This window comes from Danio rerio, chromosome 3 (assembly GCF_049306965.1).
Source record: "Danio rerio strain Tuebingen ecotype United States chromosome 3, GRCz12tu, whole genome shotgun sequence".
NCBI classification, from domain to species: domain Eukaryota; kingdom Metazoa; phylum Chordata; class Actinopteri; order Cypriniformes; family Danionidae; genus Danio; species Danio rerio.
Window position 1 is genome coordinate 16,607,237 of NC_133178.1, and position 22,022 is coordinate 16,629,258.

Genomic DNA, 22,022 nt, shown 5'->3' on the forward strand with positions numbered 1-22,022 from the left:
GGTCATTATGGTAATACTTTGAGAGACAATTTTTTTCTGAGGTGATACTTGATGAAAAAAATGTTAGAACCGCAGATTTAAATGATCTAAATTACCTATAAATATTTAAAGAAAAATACAGGAAGTTTACTTTTCTCCCTAAACATAAACATAGCCAAAAGTAAAGGAATAAATTAAATAGGCAGGCCAATCCTACAAGCTCAAACTCTCAAAAAAGTTGAACGCATGAACAATGGTACAAGATTAAAAGTTGGTCGTCGGCCGTAGGGGTAAGGGAAATCCAGGAGCTCCACTCCCAGAAACCGTCACACGGAAAATGAGCTTCCCAAACCCTGCCGGAAGTTCCTTTTTATAGGCCTCCGCAACCAGCAGCCAATCAGAGCATGTAACGTTGGAATGAGAGCCTATGGAATAACAGAAAGAAAACACACATGCAATGCGCAACAAAATATAAATAAATAAACTTTAGTCATAACACACTCAAACACAAAACCATAAATTATACATTTAGAGAAATTGTGTGTGTGCGTGTGTGTTTTTGTGTGCTCGTGCGCATGTTAGCATCCTCCTCCTGATCTGTTGAGAGCAGACAGTGTCGTCCTCGTCCCGGATGAGGGTCATCTCATCTGCTAAGCACTTAAGAGGATTGGAGCGGGTTGATTACTCCCTCTGGGCCCACAGACTCATTTCTGCGCTGATATTAGCCTCCGATTCCCTTGATGAACTGACTGTCAGCTTTGCATCGCAACTTAAAAAAAAACTTTAACCAACTGCCAATCCATTTACAGTTTTAAATGACACTTCTGTGGTTTTTAAATAGCGTTTGTGTCGTTTTCAGAAATCAAATCAGTTTTTAAAGCGCGCAATAAGGGCTCTCAGCTCAGCGTGTCAACAGCTTACGATCGGTTTAATTACATGCTGAATTATTTCCAAATATTTCAGCAGAAATCTGTATTGTGGCTCTAGAACATTGCTAATGTTTAAAAATGCTCATGTTTTTAGAATAAAGTTTGTGTGAAATCATGTTTACCATGTTTATTTTGCTAGTGCACATAGATGTTCTTTAGGTGAACAATTAATTGGTGCTGTTAATCCACTGAAACTAAGCGTTTCTATAGGTAACCTTTAACCAAACATGTAAACCAAAGTCTAATCATTTGCTTCAGTGTTTGGAGTGGCGGTCCTTCCCTAATAATGTCAGTTTGACTGCTTCAGCCACAATATATTCTTAACCACGCCCCATTACCATTAAGGCCCCGTTTACACTAGTGCGTTTTAGTTTTAAAACGGCGTTTTAGAATGAAAACGATCCGCGTCCACACTCGCGTTTCACCCAGCGTTTCTGAACAGCTCTCCGTCCACACCAAAACGCTGAAAACGCACATCACGTGACCACACACACACACTCAGGCAAGCGCTGTAGCCAATCTACCCAGATGAGAGCTGTGCTAGTCGGACTTCTCATCAAGCATCTCCCGCTGGATCTAACCTCACTATATTTATTAAACGGAATATTTCTTTCATCTTGTTGTCTTTATTTAACGACATATTCATTGGACATTGGAATCTATTACTTGTTCTCAGGTAACGTGTTTTGGCTAAGCGCAAAGATAAGTTAATGATTAATGTAAGCACGTACATTCTGTATATTGACTGATCGCTTGCCTTTATTTCCTATAATGTATAAACTTATTGTATGTTATACTTTTATAATGGCCATTATCGATTAAAACTGATATTCAGCAAAGAGAGGGTGTGTTTCGTATTTTCACTGAAATTGAAAGGAGGCAGTTGTTGTAGGCTCCGTTTTGTTATAAATATGCACACAGTGAAGATGACGCTCATATTTGCAGCACGACGCCTCAACATTTCTGCTGTCTGTTTAGTTGTTAATATTAAAATGAAAATAGGCAGTTCCTTATATCATGTTTACATTTTATTGTTGAGAAAGTAAAACAACGTAGCCAGGGTGATGTGAATGAAGTTATAAAGTACACTGTTGCCTTTGAAGATTTACCCGTGTCCTCGGTATAGTCTGTTTTCCATATCAAACTGAGAAGAAGAGACTGCAGCCATGATCAAACTTGCGAAGTTTTAACTTACACGGAGAAGATGCAGGACTGAACTGTGCGTGTTAGGCTACTTAATATTCAGGAAAAGCCCCAATCAGAGAGGCGAATGTCTGCAGCCCCGCCTCCGTTTTCAAATGTCTCCGTTTTCCATCATCCACACTGAGACGGAGCAGCTGCGTTTCAGAATGAAAACGGCCTCTCCAGCGTTTTCGAAACGCTCCGTTGTGTTGTTTTTGGTGGCCTTGGTGGCAGTAGGTTATCTGCTAAATGCTAATCGGTTAGCATGGTATCTTTTAAATACAATGCCTACCCTATCGTTCAAAGCCACGCCTCCTGAAATCTTGAACGAGCGCATTAAAGATGATACAGACCCACTAGATCATGTCATTTGCCAGTTAGAAATCTTTATAGTCTTTATAATACTACAATTGCGAACGAAAAACTGCATTATATCTAGCACGTTTTCAGTTATGTAGTTAGGCTAGGTGGAATAGCGCTGTTTACTGATGTTTTGTTGTTAAACTAAATAAAAATCTACATTATCGATGCTGTAAAAGGCCCCTTATGAAACTGAAAATATTCACATCAGTCTTTCGCAGGAAGATTTCAGTGGCTGAACAACACTTCTATGCATATAGCCCATTCGTAAAACAACACAATCTACATAAGCTTTGCGTGACTAAAAGAGTTTAGATCCTTTACTTTAATCATTACTATTGACATGTTAAGAGACTTTCAACCAGCACAACAAAAAATGTTTCTGAAGGCAATCACCTACTACACCTTTAGTTTTAGTTTAGTCTTTTTGAGAGGCTAACAGTTTTGTTTTTATTCATTTTAGTCACGTTCATACTCTTCAGTCTAGTCAGGTTTTAGTCGACTAAAAGTCTGAGCATTTCAGTCTTATGTTAGTCAGAATCATTCATGACTATTTTCGTTTAGTTTTAATCAACAAAAACTGACGAAGACATTTCTGGTCGCCGAAAAGTTTCGTTTTAGTACGTTTTCTTTTCTACCTGATTGTAATGAAAGTTTTTCCAAGTGTCAATTCATTTTCTCTCATCGAGCTTTCTTAGCATGTGTGTGTTTGTTGTCATCTTCGAAATAATCTGTAAATAATTCTAAATAAAATAAAATCATATATAATGAGTGCGGTTAGAGGAAGTGATGTTGCCTGTGTCTGCACAGTTTGAGCTTATTCTAAAATAATAATAATAATATTGTGACTAAACAAAACAAAATAGCGTTATAAAGTTAAATTTCCTATCGTTTTAGTCAACGAAAATGAAGAGAAACTTTAGCATAGTTTTTGTTTTGTAAACCACAGTTATTGCATTATTGCAGTATACATTTAGTTATAGTCATCATGACCAGCATTTTTGTCACGTCTCCTCTCATTTTCGTCACGTGATAAAGGTTCGTTGACAGATTTTATTTATTCATAGTTTTTGTTTACGAAAGTAACACTACTCACAAAGTGTGATCTCATTCACTCAATAATTTTGCTTCGGTCCTTCCAGCCACAACCCAGTACTGGAAAACACCCATACCCTCTCACGTTCAAGCACACATGCATACACTACAGCCAATTTAGTTCATCCAATTCACCTATAGCGCATGTCTTTGGACTGTGATGGAGACTAACCATAACCCTAACTCCACACAGAAATGCCAACTGGCCCAACCAAGACTCGAAGCAGCAACCTTTTTTGCTGTGAGGCAACAGTGCTAACCACTGAGCCACCATGCCGCCACCAAGTGTTATCACATATAAGGTAATTTAGCATTCTTGCTGCCTGGTAAAACTCTTTTAAAACCCAATCCTGGGTCTTATTATCATGGTAGTATGAAGCAGAATAACACTGAAAGCCATTAAACAAAATGAGACGAAGCAATTGCTGATGAGTGACAACCGCATGAATGCAACAGCTTTTATTATGCCACAGTCCACAATTGATTTGAACATTCTTCAAAACTTTTAATAATGTGATAACGTAAGTATATAATTCAGCAAAATAAATAATAGCGTAGAGTGGTTTTGGATATTTCAATGAAAAAAAGTGTTAAAGTGGTGTCGAAATAATATACTAGCCAATATGTGTGTCTGAATACATAACAGTGCCAATCACTATCTCTCGCTCACAGACTACTTTGATCAATAGTGTAATTATAAAGTGTGTTTGGTCTGACACCTGCGATTGTAATTCAGGCCCTCTGCTGGGCATTCACTCTTATCATTCTCACACAGACTGTCTATTCTGTGTGTGTGCGTTCGTGCGTGCGTGCGTATGTGCGTGCATGTAACATTTAAACACACAGTATATGCATATGTTCAGTGTGTTATTTTGTGAATAAGTAGTTTTTTGGTTTTGTCTGTTCATTCAGCTTTGTTTTGTTGTCCAACAACACACCCAAATATTTATAATTTGTTACTAACTTAATTTGCTTCCACATTAATTAACATAAGATGAGTTTTGCTTTGTGCTCTCCCTCTCTAAAATCGATAACCATCTACTTAGTTTTAGGAATATTTAGGAGATATCATTACTTATGCAATGTACACAGAGCTAATAAAGTTATCATCTTCAAAAATCTGCACATTGTAACATGTTTACAAAAGTTAGCTTTTTTGGACCCTGAAAAAAATGTGTTTGTGTTGTTAATGAGTGGCCAAAATAGAGGAAACTTTCTATTTTATTTTAAAAATGTTTTCAAATAAATACATCACTCATTGTTATCACTCAAAAATACATAATGTTGTAGTCATAGATATTTACATTAGATGGCGTCTACGCTATTGTTGTCTAATGGAAGGAATGCGTCAATAGAGCCACAATTTTAGTACAGGGTAGCGCTCCTTTGAAATGAATGTGGAGGACTGGCCATCCAGATCCATAAATATACCCACATATATACACATATCTATGATCGGGAGTTTTTGTGGTGGTCAGTGTGCAAATATATATTTTTTATTACGAAAGTTATAATTTTACATCTGATTTCTACACTGATGCATAAGTGAGCGCATAGGCATTCCTAACAAAGAGCATGTGTTTGTGTGCATGGAGATGTATTATCCTCCTCCCCTGTTAAATTTAATCTAATCCGTGTCCTGAAACACAGCCCCTCTCCTGCTTTCACTTCTAAATGTAATGTAAGAAGCGATTCATTTGTGAAAGAATCTTCGTTATGAACGACTCGTTAACTTAGCCGACAATAATACAAGGCAACGCAGCATCTTGTTGTCATTTCATTTACATTGTTTGTTTTATTCAACAAAACTAGCAGAAGTCTAGAGTTTAGTGTGAGTTGGTGCTACTTTGCCATATGGTCAGTGCAGTAGGTGACTGTATTATCATCAGTATGTTAGCATAAAAGTTCGTAACATACAAAATCATAAAAAACTAAATCTTACCTATGAAATGTTAGGCCTATGTGCTTTGTTTTCTTTGTTTGCTTGTTACTACACCTGTACACAGCACTAAAGTCCAGCATCTTCACATTGACTTGGTCTTGTCTAGGTTGGTTGAATGACTTTTGTCCTGGGAGCACTGTACAAATGTGGCGGCAGTATTAACCCATACTCAGGGTCTGTATGCGATATCTAGTGTATATATATCTATGTGTTGTAGTTAGTAAATTCCCAAGTAGACACATAAAACAGAAACCTGCTGGACATCTGTTCGGTGAAACACTAGAATAGTGGTGTCTTGTGAATTGTGAAGCTTCATATAGTTTTGCAGATCTTTCACTCGCTCTGTTTCCACCTGTCGTTCTTTAGAATCAGGCCGAGGCTCATTATAAAGGCCATAAACATGCTCGCAAGCTGAAGGCATTGGAGGCTCAGAAGAACAAACAGCAGAGACGACAACAGGACAACTCCCACCACAACCGAGAGCGAGAGAAGGACAGAGAGAGAGATAAAGAAAGAGAGAGAGTGAAGGCCAGCGCTCCAGATCCACCACCAGCCCTGCTGGACGACACCGCCATCGAAGGAAGTAAGTGGACTTTTTTAAAAATTAGCAAACTGTACAAAAACTGCCTTGATGCATGATTAAAATGTATTACAGGATCCATTTAATGCATTGGATTTCTGTAATCCTCTTGGAAAATATGCAAGCAACCCAGGCTCATTAGAGATATGTGCCCAGGGCTACATTTTTGAGAACCAAGAAATTTATACCCTGGAAACGTCGTCTTGCACATTTTGTTTTCACAAATTCACTAGAAGACGCCATGTACATTTTTGACAATCTCAAATATGTTATGGGGCCATGTTTTCTCATACGTGCCATTTCTCTTGTAAATCCATCAAAGGTCTCTGTGTACATTTTCTGGATTAACGTCCTTCTTGTAAGCATCCATGAAAAAAGTCAGTTGGCTTTTTGCCATGCAAGCTCGATATCAACTGACCCACACAACCTCTTCCCTAAACCCAACCGAGAGGGTTTTCAAAAGCAAACTAGAAGAGAAAAGCCATCAGAAACATGTGTGCTTCTACCATGACATCACACTGCATTTTTGGGGTTTTGTTTTTTTCTGGTTTCAAGAACCAGAGCTTTGCCATACTCAAAGCCCCTGTCTGCTTAATTCCACCTCACAAATCTAGCAGCGTTTACAGTGAGCTACCAAGCAGACTATAGCATTTATTTTACACACAAAATGCAGGCAAATATACCCAGAAGCACATATTTCTTGGTTATCAAAAATGCATCCCTGAGCACGTTTTCATACAAATGTATCCGTGTTAAAAATGAGTGAAAACACTGTGTATTGAATTTAACATTATATTACATTGTTATACATTTATGAGAAAATTGTAACATTGTTATTAGTATTAGAGTTATTATTATTTTTATATACATTTAAAAATATTTTGGCCATCACAGTGGCGCAGCAGGTAGCACGAAGATTGCTGGTTCGAGTCTCGGTTGGGTCAGTTGGCATTTCTGTGTAAAGTTTGCATGTTCTTTTCGTTTTCACGTGGGTTTCCTCCAGGTGCTCCAGTTTCCCCCACAAGTCTAAAGACATGCTCTATAGGTGAATTGGGTAAGCTAAATTGGCCATGTATGTGTGTGAATGAGTGTGTATGGATGTTTTCCAGTGTTAGGTTGCAGCTGGAAAGGCATCCTCTACACAAAACATATGGTAGATAAATTGGCGGTTCATTCCGCTGTGGCGACCCTAGATTAATTAATGGACTAAGACAACAAGAAAATGAATAATGGATTAATGAATAAAAATATGTTCTTTTAGTTTATAAATTATATAAAGTATTTATGGTGGTTCATTCTGCTGTGGTTCGTTTGGGCAGATGTGAATGTAGCAATCGCACTCAAGTGCGCATCAAAAGCAGACCAAAAAAGCACACTGAGACCTCCCTTAAGAGGTTCGCTTTCAGACGAACCCTGGAGCAGTTCGTTTGTGGTGAGAACAGGATCCAAACTAGAACAGACCCAACCGCAAAAAGTACTGCACCTTTGTGAACTAATCCAGCTGTTGTAGTCCAATGCGCTGTGCATTATGGGATGTGGAGGAAAAAATATTTGTTGACAGCGCTTTACCAATGGTTTTAAACAGAGAGAGAGAGAGAGAAAGAGAGAGGGAAAAAACATTACCTGATGGATTGTTGGTAATATTTCCAGAAGATGACCATGTGGCCGTTTAGCTCAATTGAAGTGACTTGCAATGCGCCTTTGCCATTTGCAATGCATTAAAACAATGGTTCTCAAAGTGGGGGTCGGGACCCCCCGAGGGGTCGCAGGACAATGAAGGGGGGTCGCCTGGTGGTTTCCAAAAATCTATTTATTTTTATTAAACCAAAAGAAAGACCGTATTTTATCCATAACCTACTGAAGAGAAAAAATGGTTACTATATACTACTATATAGTTACTATAATAGCTTATAGTTACTAGTTCTATTGGATTGCTTCTTCTCAGGTAATTACATTATATTAAAGACACAGCAATAGCATCAGATGCAGCAGATTGATTTTATAACACCAGGTTAAACTGTCTGGCTTGTTTACAGCACTGACATACATACAAAAATAAAACAAAGAATAGACTTTGGTCGATTGGTATGTGCGCGCCATTGCATGTAAGGTTTATGTAATTATAACCACCTCCGAGGATATTGGGGGTCGCAAGTAACTGGCATTGTCACTTTGGGGATCGCGACTGAAAAGTTTGGGAGCCCCTGCATTAAAACATTGTTTTCTAGTTGCAGCTTCATTCTTGAAATGTATACTTCGTCTAAAGTGATGTAAACAAACTATATAGTATACAATGACAAGGGATACAATCAGCCAGCGCAGTCGTCCCTCCATAGTAAAAGTTGTCACAAAAATTGTCTGACAGTTTGTTTTCTTGCAGGAGTTACATTGGCATTTTTCTGCAAATTAATTCTGACCAATAAAAAAGCAGCTTAGGAAAAACATTCAATTACATCTGGCCATTGAGTGATGTGGATTTTGTCACATGACTGCATTTACTTTTCTTTTTTTTTCCAACTGGTTCGAACCAAAGCAATCATTGTAGTGTGAAAAAGAGCCAAAAACGGGCAAAAAAAAAAATGCTACAATATATCATTAGTTGCTCTTGGTCAGGACTACTGACATGCCATTAAACAAAAACAGATCATCATAATAGCTTGAATTGTTTGGCAAAAATGTAGGAGACATATTTCCACCGAGCATGGGTTGAACGTTAGCATTTTCAAAGCCCCCAAAATACTGATATCATAAAAATGAATGATTTTCATTTTTAGCGGAAAGTGGTTATGTAAACAACACTTTATCTACTGGAAAATGATATATATTTTAAAATATTACAATGTTCTTTTTAAAAGAATTGTTAATTTGGCTGACTTGTAGCTCCATCACTGCACTGAATATCCTCCACACTCTTCAGGATCCTGTGGATTTTAGTGAATTTCTCATTTCTGACTGAAAGACTTGACTTTCCTCTTGTTGCGGGGAAGTGCTGTGACGCAGAGAGCAGAACAACAAGCCGACAGACAGCTTAAAAGCAGCCCCTCTCCAATAATCTCTACCTTTTCATCCCTCTTAAACTCTTCCTTTCTTCACCTCGGCCACCGAATCTACAGAATATGATTTGAAAAGCAAACCAACTACGAATGAAGTGAGAGACTCCATACAGTCAAACCTTGAGTGTGTAAAAAAAAAAAAGCAAATGAAAGTGAATGCAGAGGGCAAAAAGATACACGGAGCTCATCAAATCCCGTTTTAATATTCGGCCCCATTCACGGCGACACAACAGCGAGAGGAGCGCACAATCAGAGGAGAAGAAAAGGAGAGATTAGATAAGAGAGAACAGAGAGAGCGAGAGACAGTTTAAAAGAGCTACAGAGATGGAGAACCAGGAGATTAGCCGGTGCTATTTTTTTTGTCGTGAAGCTTTTGTGTTTGGATTAGTGCACATGCCAACGCTCTTCATACTATACACGTGCAGAAGTATACACTCAGCAAATGTGGACTTTCTTTGTCGGGACGAAATCAGCATTAATCGGCATTAAAAGGAAGATTTTCAGGTTCACGTGACCTCAATTTGAAACTCATTTTAAAGCTGTAGTTACTGTATGCTTAAAAGGTATTTGTGCATTGAAAGATTCTTGAGGCAGTGCTGAAACAGAAAGCAGAAGTCACACAACGCGTTTTTTCTATTTTTTTTTTATTTTAAAGTTGGACTTATGTTAATGTGAGTCAGCATATTAATACTCTATAAGCGCCTTTTTGTTTTGCTTTGTTTTTTTTAGGTTGGGCTGTGTTCATTTGGTTCTGCCAATTAAAACTATATATGTATTTATAATGTTAGCATGCTAGTTCTACCATATTGTAGTGTTATAGCTTGCTAAAGGATTCTACAACGTTAGCATATTGCATTTTTGATTTTATAACTTCCATTGTCTTCTGCCCCCTGGTGGATTATTTATTTATGCTACACAGGAAGCAGAAAGACAAGTGTATTTATACAGTATATGAAGAGTTCAGATGCACAAACCTGTAAATCCACAGACCTCTTTTCTTGTAAATGAGCATTTTCTATCAGGCTCCTCTGATTAGGTTCAGAAGTTTCATTTTATATGTAATGAAAAGGTTTTTAGCTAGCAAATAAAATACCTTTTTTCCAAAATGTCACTTTAGACAATTGCTTGTTTTTTAGGTAAGTTTTCTTTTGCTTCAAAACCAGCTAAATCCATGTCTCCTTTTTATGCAAAACCCTCTAAATCCACCAATTGGAAAATTTACCATTAGAAGTTATTTAACCAAACATAAAACACATTACACACACCACCTGAAATGTAAAATATATAAATCTGTCAAATAGGTGGCTGTTCATTCCGTTGGTAAACCAGGGAATAAGCAGAAGGAAAATAAATGAATGCAGTTTGTCAAGTAAGTGCATTAATCAATAACATTAAGACTGACATTAATTAAATCTAAAGAATCTGTTGTCATTTCTGGTATTTAGGATTTAGATTTGATGTCAGTAGAGCAATGTAAACATTGCAAACATTGTGAGCTAAGCTTGGTAGAATCAAATGATGTAAAACATTGTGAAACATCAATATCTGTGCATGGTCCATTAATATAAAAAGCTTATCAGATCTATAGGCATTATTAAGTAATATAAATAATGTATAGTTTTATGCATTATATTTATCTTTTTTAAAAATGCTTTAATTAGCAAATAAAACACAGGGTAGGCCTACTGGGCAAAAAGGGAATGCCTCTCAGACAGTTTTATAAGCTGTCATTCATTCATTCTCACCATACTCAAGGTCTTGGTCCTGTGTTTATTCTCATAGCATCCACATGAGATAAAAGAACAGCATCTTAACTCTGTCTTTCGTGAAATTGGGTTGCCATTTAATGTATAGTAAATCAGACTCATTTAAAGTAGCGTCGCTGCACACAAACACATAAATGCATGTTACACTTCCAACTGCACATTGTGTTTTCTTTTTCTTTTAATGAGGTAAGGGACGTTTTTATTTGCTATTCACTGACAGTCGGACAGGCTTATCCAGTTCATCAAACTCCGTCTTTTAAAATCAAAATCGAAAGCAGAATGAAGCAGTCTGCTCATAAAAGCAGGCGAATCAGCGTGCTGCTACAATAGAAACAGATGATTCGATAAGCGCTTCTGATTGGTTCTCGGGATATAGAGGCTTTTGCTATCAAAGGCATAAAATAAAAAAATTGTCATCTGAATTAAACCAATTAAAAGTGAAACAAACAATGCTTTGAGGTTATCTGTGGAGACTAACAGTATTCAAATACAAAAATGTAACAATGAAACGTAAAATAACACAGTCATCATTAAATAATACATTTATTCAGTAATATGAAAATTCTATTTTTTTTTTTTTTTAATTTTTAACAAATAATTTAATCTTGCAATGTGACTATTGTGGATACACACATTGCGATATCAATACTCAAATGATATATTGTGCAGCCCTAGTTTTAAGTTTATCCTTGGTGTTGTTAACTGATGTGAAGCCATAATGAAATTTAGTTTTAAAGTACTTTAAATCTGATAACAAACTTTTATTCTCTTCAGAGATTTTTTAAAAAAATAGGTTATATATTATATAATTATATTTTCAGATTTTTATGGAATTATAAAAGCTTTTTTATCATGTTAGGATTTTATAGTGTTTGTATAATGATGTTTTTTATGTTCTTGTTGGGTCTGTTGCAACGTAATTTCATTCTGCATTACAGTTCTATTGTGATGTGTTGAATGACATAAATAAAGCAAAATGAAACTGATATAAAACAGTAAGTCAATTCAAAATTCAAGGACTTCTGAGATATATTAATTTTTTTAAGGTTTTGCTCAAGGTTTTTCAACTATATACCACTTTTTGACTGCTTTCATGACAATACACACTGACAAACCGCAGAAAACCAGACACAAACGTGCATTAGTCAGTCACAACGTGATATTTTGCTCTCTGATGGGTTAACGCTCTCATTTAACAGATAACACACGTCTCACACACACAAGAGCTAATCACTCAATGGATTTTGAAACGCTCTTATGCAAACGCGCACACACACATGCACAAATTGAGCTGATTGCCTGATGAAATTAGCATTGCTCCATCATTAAGCCTGCAGCGGCATTAGCCAATCACAACTCCACTAGCACGTCAGCTGTTATTACCAGCCAGAGACGCTGGAAATGGAAATGCAGAGGTGGGAGGGGGATCTGGAAGTTTCTAGAGGAACGAGTCCATTTTATGAGCACTATTGAAACGCTTTGAGTGCTCTCGCTGTCGGGTGTCACGCATCATTTTCAGTGTGTGCGTGTATTTTTCATCCTCTGGAGTTAAATGTAGTCATGCTGTTCTCTCATGTTCCTTACATGCACGTTTGATTGAAGCTGAATGTCAAAAATGAAAAGATTTAAGACAATTTTATCTTTATTTACATCTTAATTGAGATGCTCTGTGCTTTTTGGTAGTGTTTCTTTCAGTCTGTTGGAAAGAAAACATCCAAAATCTTCAAATGTTATTATTAGCCCTCCTGAATTAATAGCCCCCCTGTATTTTCCCCCCAATTTCTGTTAAACAGAAATATTTTTTCAACACATTTCTAAGCATAATAGTTTTAATAACTCGTTTCTAATAATTAATTTCTTTTATCTTTGCCATGATGACAGTAAATAATATTTGACTAGATGTTTTTCATGATTCTAGGGTTCAGCTTAATGTGACATTTAAAGGCTTAACTAGGCTAATTAGGCAACTTAGGTTAGTGATTAGGGTTATTGTATAACAGTTTGTTCTGTAGACAATCAAAAAAAAATATTGCTTAAGAGGGCTAATAATTTTGACCTTAAAATGTTTTTATTTATTTTATTTTTTTTTTGTGTGAAAAACTGTTTTTATTCTAGCTGAAATAAAACAAATAAGACTTTCTCCAGAAGAAAAATATTATAGGAAATACTTTGAAAAAGTCCTTGCTCTGTTAATTATCATTTGGGAAATTTGAAAAAGAAAATATAATTCATAGGAGGGGATAATCCTTTTGTACATGTAATAATATAGATAAACACACAGTGCTCAGCATTCCTCACAGATCTCTCTTTTGTTTTTCTATGGGATGCTATGCATTAATATATTTGCATACATATGATTAGTCAGTACTAAGGCCAAAACTTGACCTAATTTAACAATATATCTTAAAAACACTGCAAAATGTAATACACCAAATTAATGTTAGAGAAAATATTAAATAATATTTTAATGGAGGAAAAGAGCCACAATGTCCCCTGATAATGTCAACAGACTGGACTGTCTTAGCAATTGGCTTGTTTCTACTTTATATTTAATGTTCTCAACTATCAGCAATACAACTTTTCAATGAGTGCAATTGTTTGTCATAACTTTATTATTATAATTTTCCAGTTTTCACATTTCCAGTGGCTGTAATTTGAATTTTTAAAAGTTTTTAATTTATTTATTATATATATATATATATAACATGCCTGTTTTTATTTCTGTAATAAATATTTCAAGCCAACAGTTTGAGGATCTTGATGGTTTATTGCAGGTATGTTGTTTACATGGAAATAATCAGCCTTTTAAATTAAACAAAAATATTAATAAACAATCATATTTGGAATTTTAATAGTTTCTTTGTTTCGCGTTTACATTAATTCACATTATACATTTGAATAGCAAAAATTACAAGTTTCAGTCTTTTAATCACGATTAATTTAAAAAAAGTGCCATTAATAAGTACATTTTTTATCGATTGACAGCACCAAAAATATTACAATATATTTGTATATAAATTGGTAGAATTTTTTATTTAAAAAAAAAAAACATTTTTTGTTGCAACACCTCATTTAAATTTAAATGTATTATCTTTCTATTCCTAAAGATGTTATTCTTATTTACTTAAACAGTTTATTATACCACTTTATTTAGCAATAAAATATTTTCTATTCACTGAGAAATATAAAAAAATATATACTTTTTTTTTTTTGTTCTGTTCACAAATATGTTCTGAATTTTAAATTGATAAAAAGAGATTACAGTATTTCTTTTAGCCATTTTTTATAGTTCACTCACAAATTAGTGGTCTGTCCTCATTTACTCCCCGATTTAAGTTTCTTAAGATCAGGGTGTCCGCAGAGTCTTAAAAAGTATTCAAATTGATAAATCAATTATTTGAGGAAAAATTGGAGAAAATAAAGGCTCTTAAAAGGTATTGAAAAGTCTTAATCACATTTTTCATTTTTGCATACTCCTGGTTGGAGAAAGACGAGTTGGCTGAAGCCTGTCGCTGAAAGCAACCTCGTAATTTATTCTTTGTTCTGTAGAATGGTTGTGCTCCATTGATTTAACTACAACTGTTTATTAAGTTAAAGGTTTGATACTGATTAGAACTTGAAGAGGCGATAAGGTCTTAAAATATTCAAAGAAGGTTTTTAAAAAGCTTAAAAAGCTATTGAAATTGCCTTTAGGATGCCTGCATGTACCCTGAGGATATTTTGAAAAATGTTTAAATTGGCAGGTCATTGACTTTTTATAGTATTTTATTTTTTTACCCTGTATGCCAATGGTTGTTGTGTCTTTTTAGTTTTTGTGCTCATTTTTTTGTTCAACTGAAAAAAGAAATTTGGTAAACAGGTTGAAGGTTGAGTAAAAGGTGCGTTTTGGTTTATTAATGAACTATCTCTTAAATGTAATCAATTAATAGGGGAGTGTACTGATAACCAATCATCATGTTTTAACCCTATCCACTAGCAGTCTTCAAAAACACATTAGTCTTAGAACATCAGTTATATGAGCCCACTAAAAGTCTCTCTCCCACACACACACTCCATAGGGAGACGGTCACCAAATGTTACCCAAGGCAATTCTCTCCATTTCATTAACTTTCGCACATCTTTCAGGTGTGAAGGCAAACCACCCACACACACGTGCTCACACACAACCTTTTCATTTTCATTTCGTGCTCCATTTTCCTCTATTCCCCCTCAGGAACCCCTTTTTTAAGGCAATTGGTATGATCTCAATCTCAATGAGGCACTAAAGGATCAGTCTACGTGATTCCCTAGAGGGGGAGGATTTCACCACATCTTTGCACACACACAAAAACGCAACAGAGTGTGTGAAGGAACAGCTTTATGGGCCACTTCTCCCACACGTAAACCTGTTTTCACATGTTTAATCCCTGTGTTAAATTACTCAGCAAAACTAAAGCATCAGGACTCCTGCGGTGCTTGTAAAGGTCATTGCTGTGCTTTTGAATGGGTCATAAATTCACCAACACCTCTTATGTGTTGTGTAGATGGAGATGCCCTCAGAAGCGTCAAAACAACAGCATTCGTTTATAATATTGATCATGATTACTATTTTTTTCTTCCACTACTGAACCAAACGACTCTTGAGTTAACTATATCATATTCTGTATTATTTAGAGAGTCATGTGACCAGAGTGTTTAAATAAACTCCAGACGCACATGAACATTATTGTAAGTGTTGCCGGAACGTGTAATGCTGTTAAAGACATTAACCTCTTCAGACCCTGCGTCCATTACAATGGACATCACATGACACCCCATTTTTCTGAAATTTGGAACATAATTCAGGTCTGAAGGGGTTAAAACAGACGACATTGATTATCTGAATATGATTTAACGTTTACTTGACCTTTTTTTACTTGACCGTTTTGGTTTTTTTTTTTTTTCATCTGCTGAACTAAAGAAGATATTTTGAAGTATGTTGATAATCAAACAATTGACTGTAGACAATAACTTCCTTATTAGTGTAACATAGCAGGCACATAACATCATAAGACGTTAATATTAGATTAGGGTCATGACGTCAGGTGACTGAAATTCAATGTCTAGTTAGCGTCTAATGCTGGTTACACCAGACATGGAATGCACAAATGAATCTCATTATTCACGCATAAATAGATGCATAAACATTTTCAGTTTACTCGCTTAATCTGCACGTCAAATTCACTTCATTCTTGCATCAAATTGACTTTACTATAGATGCGGATTCATATCATCTACAGGGCTTCTGTCTGCCCAGTGATTCTAGCTTCGTTGTTAAATGGCTAACATGGATTTTATTGAGAGAATAGCTGTGATTATGTGCGTTAGGAACGCTGAACAACAGCGTAGATAAGTTCGACATTATGTCTGAGTCCATTCAGAGGTGCACCAGGCTCTGTGAGTTCATCAACTTCTCCAGAAACTAAACATGATGATGAAGGCTTTCAATGCTTCAGACTGAGTTGAGCCGAGTTTGATGACCGGTGTTGGCAAGAGGAATTCCCCTCAGGACATCATTAACAGGCACTGCGTCATAATTACTCCCCTAAAAGAGCAAGCCCTTGATTGGTTGATTCTTGAATGTCCACTGAATTTCAGGTTTTCCAACTTGAGCGATTCCTGAGAATCTCACGATACGCGTTAAGTGCATCAAATGTGCAAAATGATCAACTCGAGCCACTTCATTCGCCTGAGATTTGCATCTTTGCATTGCCTTAACATGTAAATAATTCACGCTTGACGCTTCATCCGCATCTGGTGTGAACGCAGCATTAGGACAACATTCTTTTGATGTCCAATAACGACAAAAAATGACGTTGATATTTGGTTGATTTTTATTTGTGTTGAAAAGTAATCAAAAATTCAACGTTGAGCCAACATGTTAAACTAATGTCATATTGACGTCAAATACTGACATTTATTCGTCAGGTATGGCAACCAAAATACAACATCTGATAGACGTCATTGTGGTAATGTCTCTAAGTCAAGCTGTTACACCATCAGATGTTGATATTTGGTTGATTTTAGGTTGGACGTTGAACATTGATGTCGGCCTGATGTTGGGTTCTGTCATCTACACAATTTTCATTTCCAAATAAAATGCAAAGTCTCCACGATGTTGTCGTAAAACGTCAATATGACGTCATCCTGTACCTGCTGGTTAAATATTATTGAATTCAGCAGTTAAATTGTTCAATTGTTTGATTACTTGGAAAAATCACATGAAAATTCCATGTTCATCAGAAGAAAAAAAAAACAAGTAAAATTTTATTCTGAATTTATATTTTTTGCATTAACTGGCCCATTAAGATTATTATTATTTTTTTTATTATGTCAAATTAGAAGAACCTGTTTCTGTCCTACCAAAATAATAAACCTTATTTCTTTAAATATGTTCACTTTTACACCCCTTATTTTAGTACTTTTACAGTTTTTCTCAGTGGCTTTGGTGCATTTCTCATAACACTATTTACATTTGCACAACCGTTAATGCATTTCTCCAAACAATTTGTCATTTGTGCACATCATAGTAGAATTTTCTCATTTAACAAGTTGCAAATGCTTTTGTACATGCATCAATTGCTTTTATACAACTCTCTGCTGTTTTATAGCATTATCATTTACTTATGTCATGTCATTCATTTATTCATTCATTTTCTTGTCGGCTTAGTCCCTTTATTAATCTGGGGTCGCCACAGCAGAATGAACCACCAACTTATCCATCACGTTTTTATGCAGCGGATGCTTTTCCAGCTACAATCCATCTCTGGGAAACAGGGAGAACATGCAAACTCCACACAGAAATGCCAACTGCGCCAAGGCTCGAACCAGCAACCTTCTTGTTGTGAGGCGACAGCACTACCTACTGCGGCACTGCTTCGCGCTTATGTCATGTCAGTCAAAATAAACTAAACTTGAGAATGCGGAATAGTCATTTAATATACAACTAAAAGTCCTCATTTCATTACTTGAGGAATTACATACAGAAATATTGAACTAGTTGTCAAAATCTAAGCAAATTCTATATATAAAAAACCTTCCTTAAAAGGTCTTCTAAAATGAACAAGTTCATGAATGATTTACAGACCTGTGTATGTTGTAGGTTCAGTTCCAATATGTAGTGCAATATTATTTACAGTTGTGCACAGCTCAACTTAAAGTGTAATTATTCTTTTGCACAATGCTGTGAATAAATTAGGGTTGTAAAGAGCAAATTCAGTAAAACTGTGAAACATACATATTCAGTGTCTTGTATTCGGATACCTCACTAAATGCAGTGATGTCTAACTTTACTGTAGTTTTCAAATGGCTGTGCAAAGACTATATAGCTCTGTCTTGAGCAGTTTCAGGACGTGTCACCAAAGTCTGACTTTTTTACATTGGAAATATTTACAGCGTAAACTGTCTTAATAAAAACATGACAAAGCCATTTGACTATCTTGTTCATAAACAATGGTGTCTGGACTTTTCATCTTGATGACACTGACACTTTCATTGACATGAATACTTGCTTTTGAGGAATGAGCTATCCATTTTGAGCGAGTGACACGCTTTTGCAGGTCATCAACTAAGTTTTGCAGTTTGTATTAATTGTTTTGAGAAATGCATTAACTGTTGTGTAAATGTAAATAGTGTTGTTAGAAATGCACTAAAGCTGAGAAAAACTGTAATATAGTCTGCGCCGAATTTTCTTTTACCTACCTTGTTCATAGTTTTTCAGGATGAAAGCATGTCATATTCTGGCTAATTGGCTATTTACATTTATCTATTCAGTGAAAGCTTTTAGCTGAAGCGCTCTATGTTATATTCTGTGTTGACTTTTTTTTTCAGGCAGTCCCTTAATACTGCCAGATGAAAATATGCTAATGCAATTCTGCCATGCTCTAAATGTTGATTATTTGATAGATAGATAGATTGATAGAGAGATTGATAGATAGACAGACAGCAGACAGACAGACAGACAGACAGACAGACAGACATATTAAAAGTATATAAAAAAAATGTATTACATCTTGGAAAGATAAACAGCCATTAATGTATTTTGAAATGTCAGATTTAAGCCAAATGTTCACCTTTGGTTATTTAGGTCATAGGCCAAATGTATTATGGTTGCTTTTGGTCAAATAATAACCAAAATAGTCTGTAGAGGGCTTCAAAAATGCTTCTTTGTCCTCACTGAAAGCACCTCTTTGCGTTACACTATGGCTTTTATTATTACTTTTTTCTCCAACAGAGTAGATCAAATAAAAGGACTCAAACACTGGCCTTTTCAAAGGCAGACTTAAATAAATGGCTCCTGCAGTTCAACACTGGAGCGGCGCTCTATAAAAGCTCAGCCTCAATAATGTCGCAGCGCCACAAACAGTCGCTCTGAAAGTGTCTGTATTTGTATTTGTGTTCCTGTGCTGCTCATTTCTGCCAAATTGGAAACTAGCCCACTGCTAAATTACAGTTAGCGGATGTTCAGATGTTTGGACGGAAAGGATATTTTTATGCTGAATAGTGGTGCTGGATTACTGCCTGCACTTACTGATTGTTCGATTGACTTATAATAAGCTTATAAGTAAATGCTAAAAGTAAAATAACACACACACAACTAGATGTCTTGCAGATGGTGTATTGTAAGGCTTTTTTTTTTTTTTTTTTTTTTTGCAATATTGATTTTAATGATAGTTACTCTTTGTGCAGGATCTTGAAAGTAGCTGGTAACAAATCTACTACTCTGAGCCTGATATTTCCTCTGACTTTTTAATTAAAAATTTTAGGCCAAATGAAAATCTGTTATCGCATTGTTATTTCAATATAATGAAAGTAATATAAAAAAGACAAAAACAGCACCATAAAACTGGTCCATCTCAAACCAAATGACTGAAATTTAGTTTGCTATGTTCAAATCTTGGTCCATGGGTGTTTAATGTGTTGAAGTAGCATCGTCTCATTTGTGAGTGGATTTTGAAAGGAAATCAATTTAAAGCAACAGATTTTTTTATTAAATCCCTACATGCAGTTGGTAATCAGTTCATTTATGGATCATATTGATTTGTGCTCAAGCGGTACTGTTATTGTACTCACTTATATCAAATTATTTTGTAATTGTTAGAAAAAGATGGTATAATTGTTGGAAAAATAGTTTTTTTGTCAGAGTTCAGAGTGTGAAGAGCTTTTATTGAACAAATTAGACAGACTGATTGATTGATTGATTGGTTGATTGATTGATTTATTTATTTGTTGATTGATTGATTGATTGATTGATTGATAAAAAGTATATAAAAACTATTATTTATTGTATAACTACTATTAATTACTATAACTATTGTATAACTAAAGTATATTGGAAAGATTAATGTCCATCAGTGTTTTTTGAAATGTCAAATTTAAACATATTTTCACCTTTGGGTTTTTTGAATAGTTATTACCTTAGGACAAATGAATTATGGTTGCTTTTGGTCAAATAATAACCTAAATATTATGTCGAGGGCTCAGTTCAGACTTTTTTGGGCTCTCATTGGCCAGATTTTAATAGACAGACTGGTTGATGATTGAACTGATAGATGACTCACAATTTACAGTTAGCAATTTTCAGGTAAGACAAGCCAAATTGTCAAATTAAAATCTCAAATTTACATTGATATGCTTGGAGTGTTCAAATCTATAGTAGAGTACCAGGTGACTGTTTAATATGCATATTGTAAACTAACAAATAAGATGTAGTTCTTTAATGCAAGGTACACTGAAATCTGTTAATTAACACTTTTTCTGTATTTCATGATTTACCATATTTTTTCTGTTTACAGAATCAGAATCAGTTTTATTGCCAAGTATGCTTCACACACACAAGGAATTTGTTTGTGCGTATGAGAAAGTAGTGCACAATTATTGCACAGTTGGGTAATATTTAACTGTTTATGAGGTAGATGGTTTGAGGAAAGAAACTTTTCCTGTGTCTGGCTGTTTTTGTGGTTGGTGCTCTGAAGCGCCGACACTACGGTAACAGGAACAGGTAGTGTGCTGGGTGCGAGGCATCCAGAGTGATTTTGTGAGCCCTTTTAATCACTCTGGAAGAGTACAGTTCTTGAAGTATAGGAAGGGTAGTGCCAGTGATGTGTTCAGCAGTCCGGACTATTCGCTGTAGTCTATTGAGGTCGGTTTGGCAGCTGAGCTGAACCAGACGGTGATTGAAGTGCAGAGGATGAATTTGTGTGTTCACAAATGGATTACAGTTGTGAATTATATTATGGGATGTCAATCTACTGATCTGTCAACTTTTTATGATGAAAATTCAACTGTGCTTTTATCAAAGTGACTATTGCTAAGGTTTTTGTGCTTTGAAACAATATATTGTATAATAAATAAAATATAGAGAATTAAGTCTGAAAAAAACAGAAAAAAGTACCAGCAGTTTATTACCAGGTTTTTGTATCATAATTTACAGCACCAAACCAGACAAAATATCACATCAAACTTATACAAATTTCAATAAAAGTCACTTTTTCAAACATTTCCACATCAGAAGTTGTTGGAGGAAAGATCAAGGTCCCACAAAGCAATTAAAAAGCATAGATTGATGATAATAATAAATCAAAATTAATTACAAAATACAGAAAATTGTTAATTTACCGATTTGGTCCCACTTTATATTAAGTGTCCCTAACTACTATGTACTTACATCAAAAAAATAAATAAAATTTACTTATTGTGTTTATAATGTATTTGAGAACACTTGTGGTGCTCTTGAGTTGGGATAGAGGTTGGGTTATGGACAGGTTTGGTGGTATGGGTAGGTTTAAGGGTAGGTTAAGGTGTAAGGAATGGTCAACAGTGTATTTACAAATGTAATTACAAAAGTTAATTACAGATGTAATTACATACATGTATTTAATCAAGCATATGTACACAGTAAATACATGTATTTACATAATAAGTACATTGTAACAAACTATTAATTCCTATGTAAGTACATATTAGTTAGGGCCACTTAATATAAAGTGGGACCACAGATTTTTCTTACAATGTACATTTATGCATGCATTATTAGATGCTTTTATTCAAAGACATTTTTTGTAGTGTCATGTAATGTTTGAAGAATTCTAGAGGAAAATTTGGAGGAAAGTGTTAACA

General features: G+C 35.3%; 1 protein-coding gene across 6 annotated transcripts in view; it reads left to right on the forward strand.

Moving 5' to 3' along the window:
• Positions 1-22,022, forward strand: part of znf385c (zinc finger protein 385C) — a 119,384-nt gene that overhangs the window by 81,010 nt on the left and 16,352 nt on the right. For all 6 annotated transcript variants that reach the window (XM_073944257.1, XM_073944258.1, XM_001921873.8 and 3 more), the window contains one exon: positions 5,854-6,070. In XM_073944257.1, the coding sequence (XP_073800358.1) occupies positions 5,854-6,070 (217 nt within the window). The remainder of the gene's footprint in view (positions 1-5,853; positions 6,071-22,022) is intronic.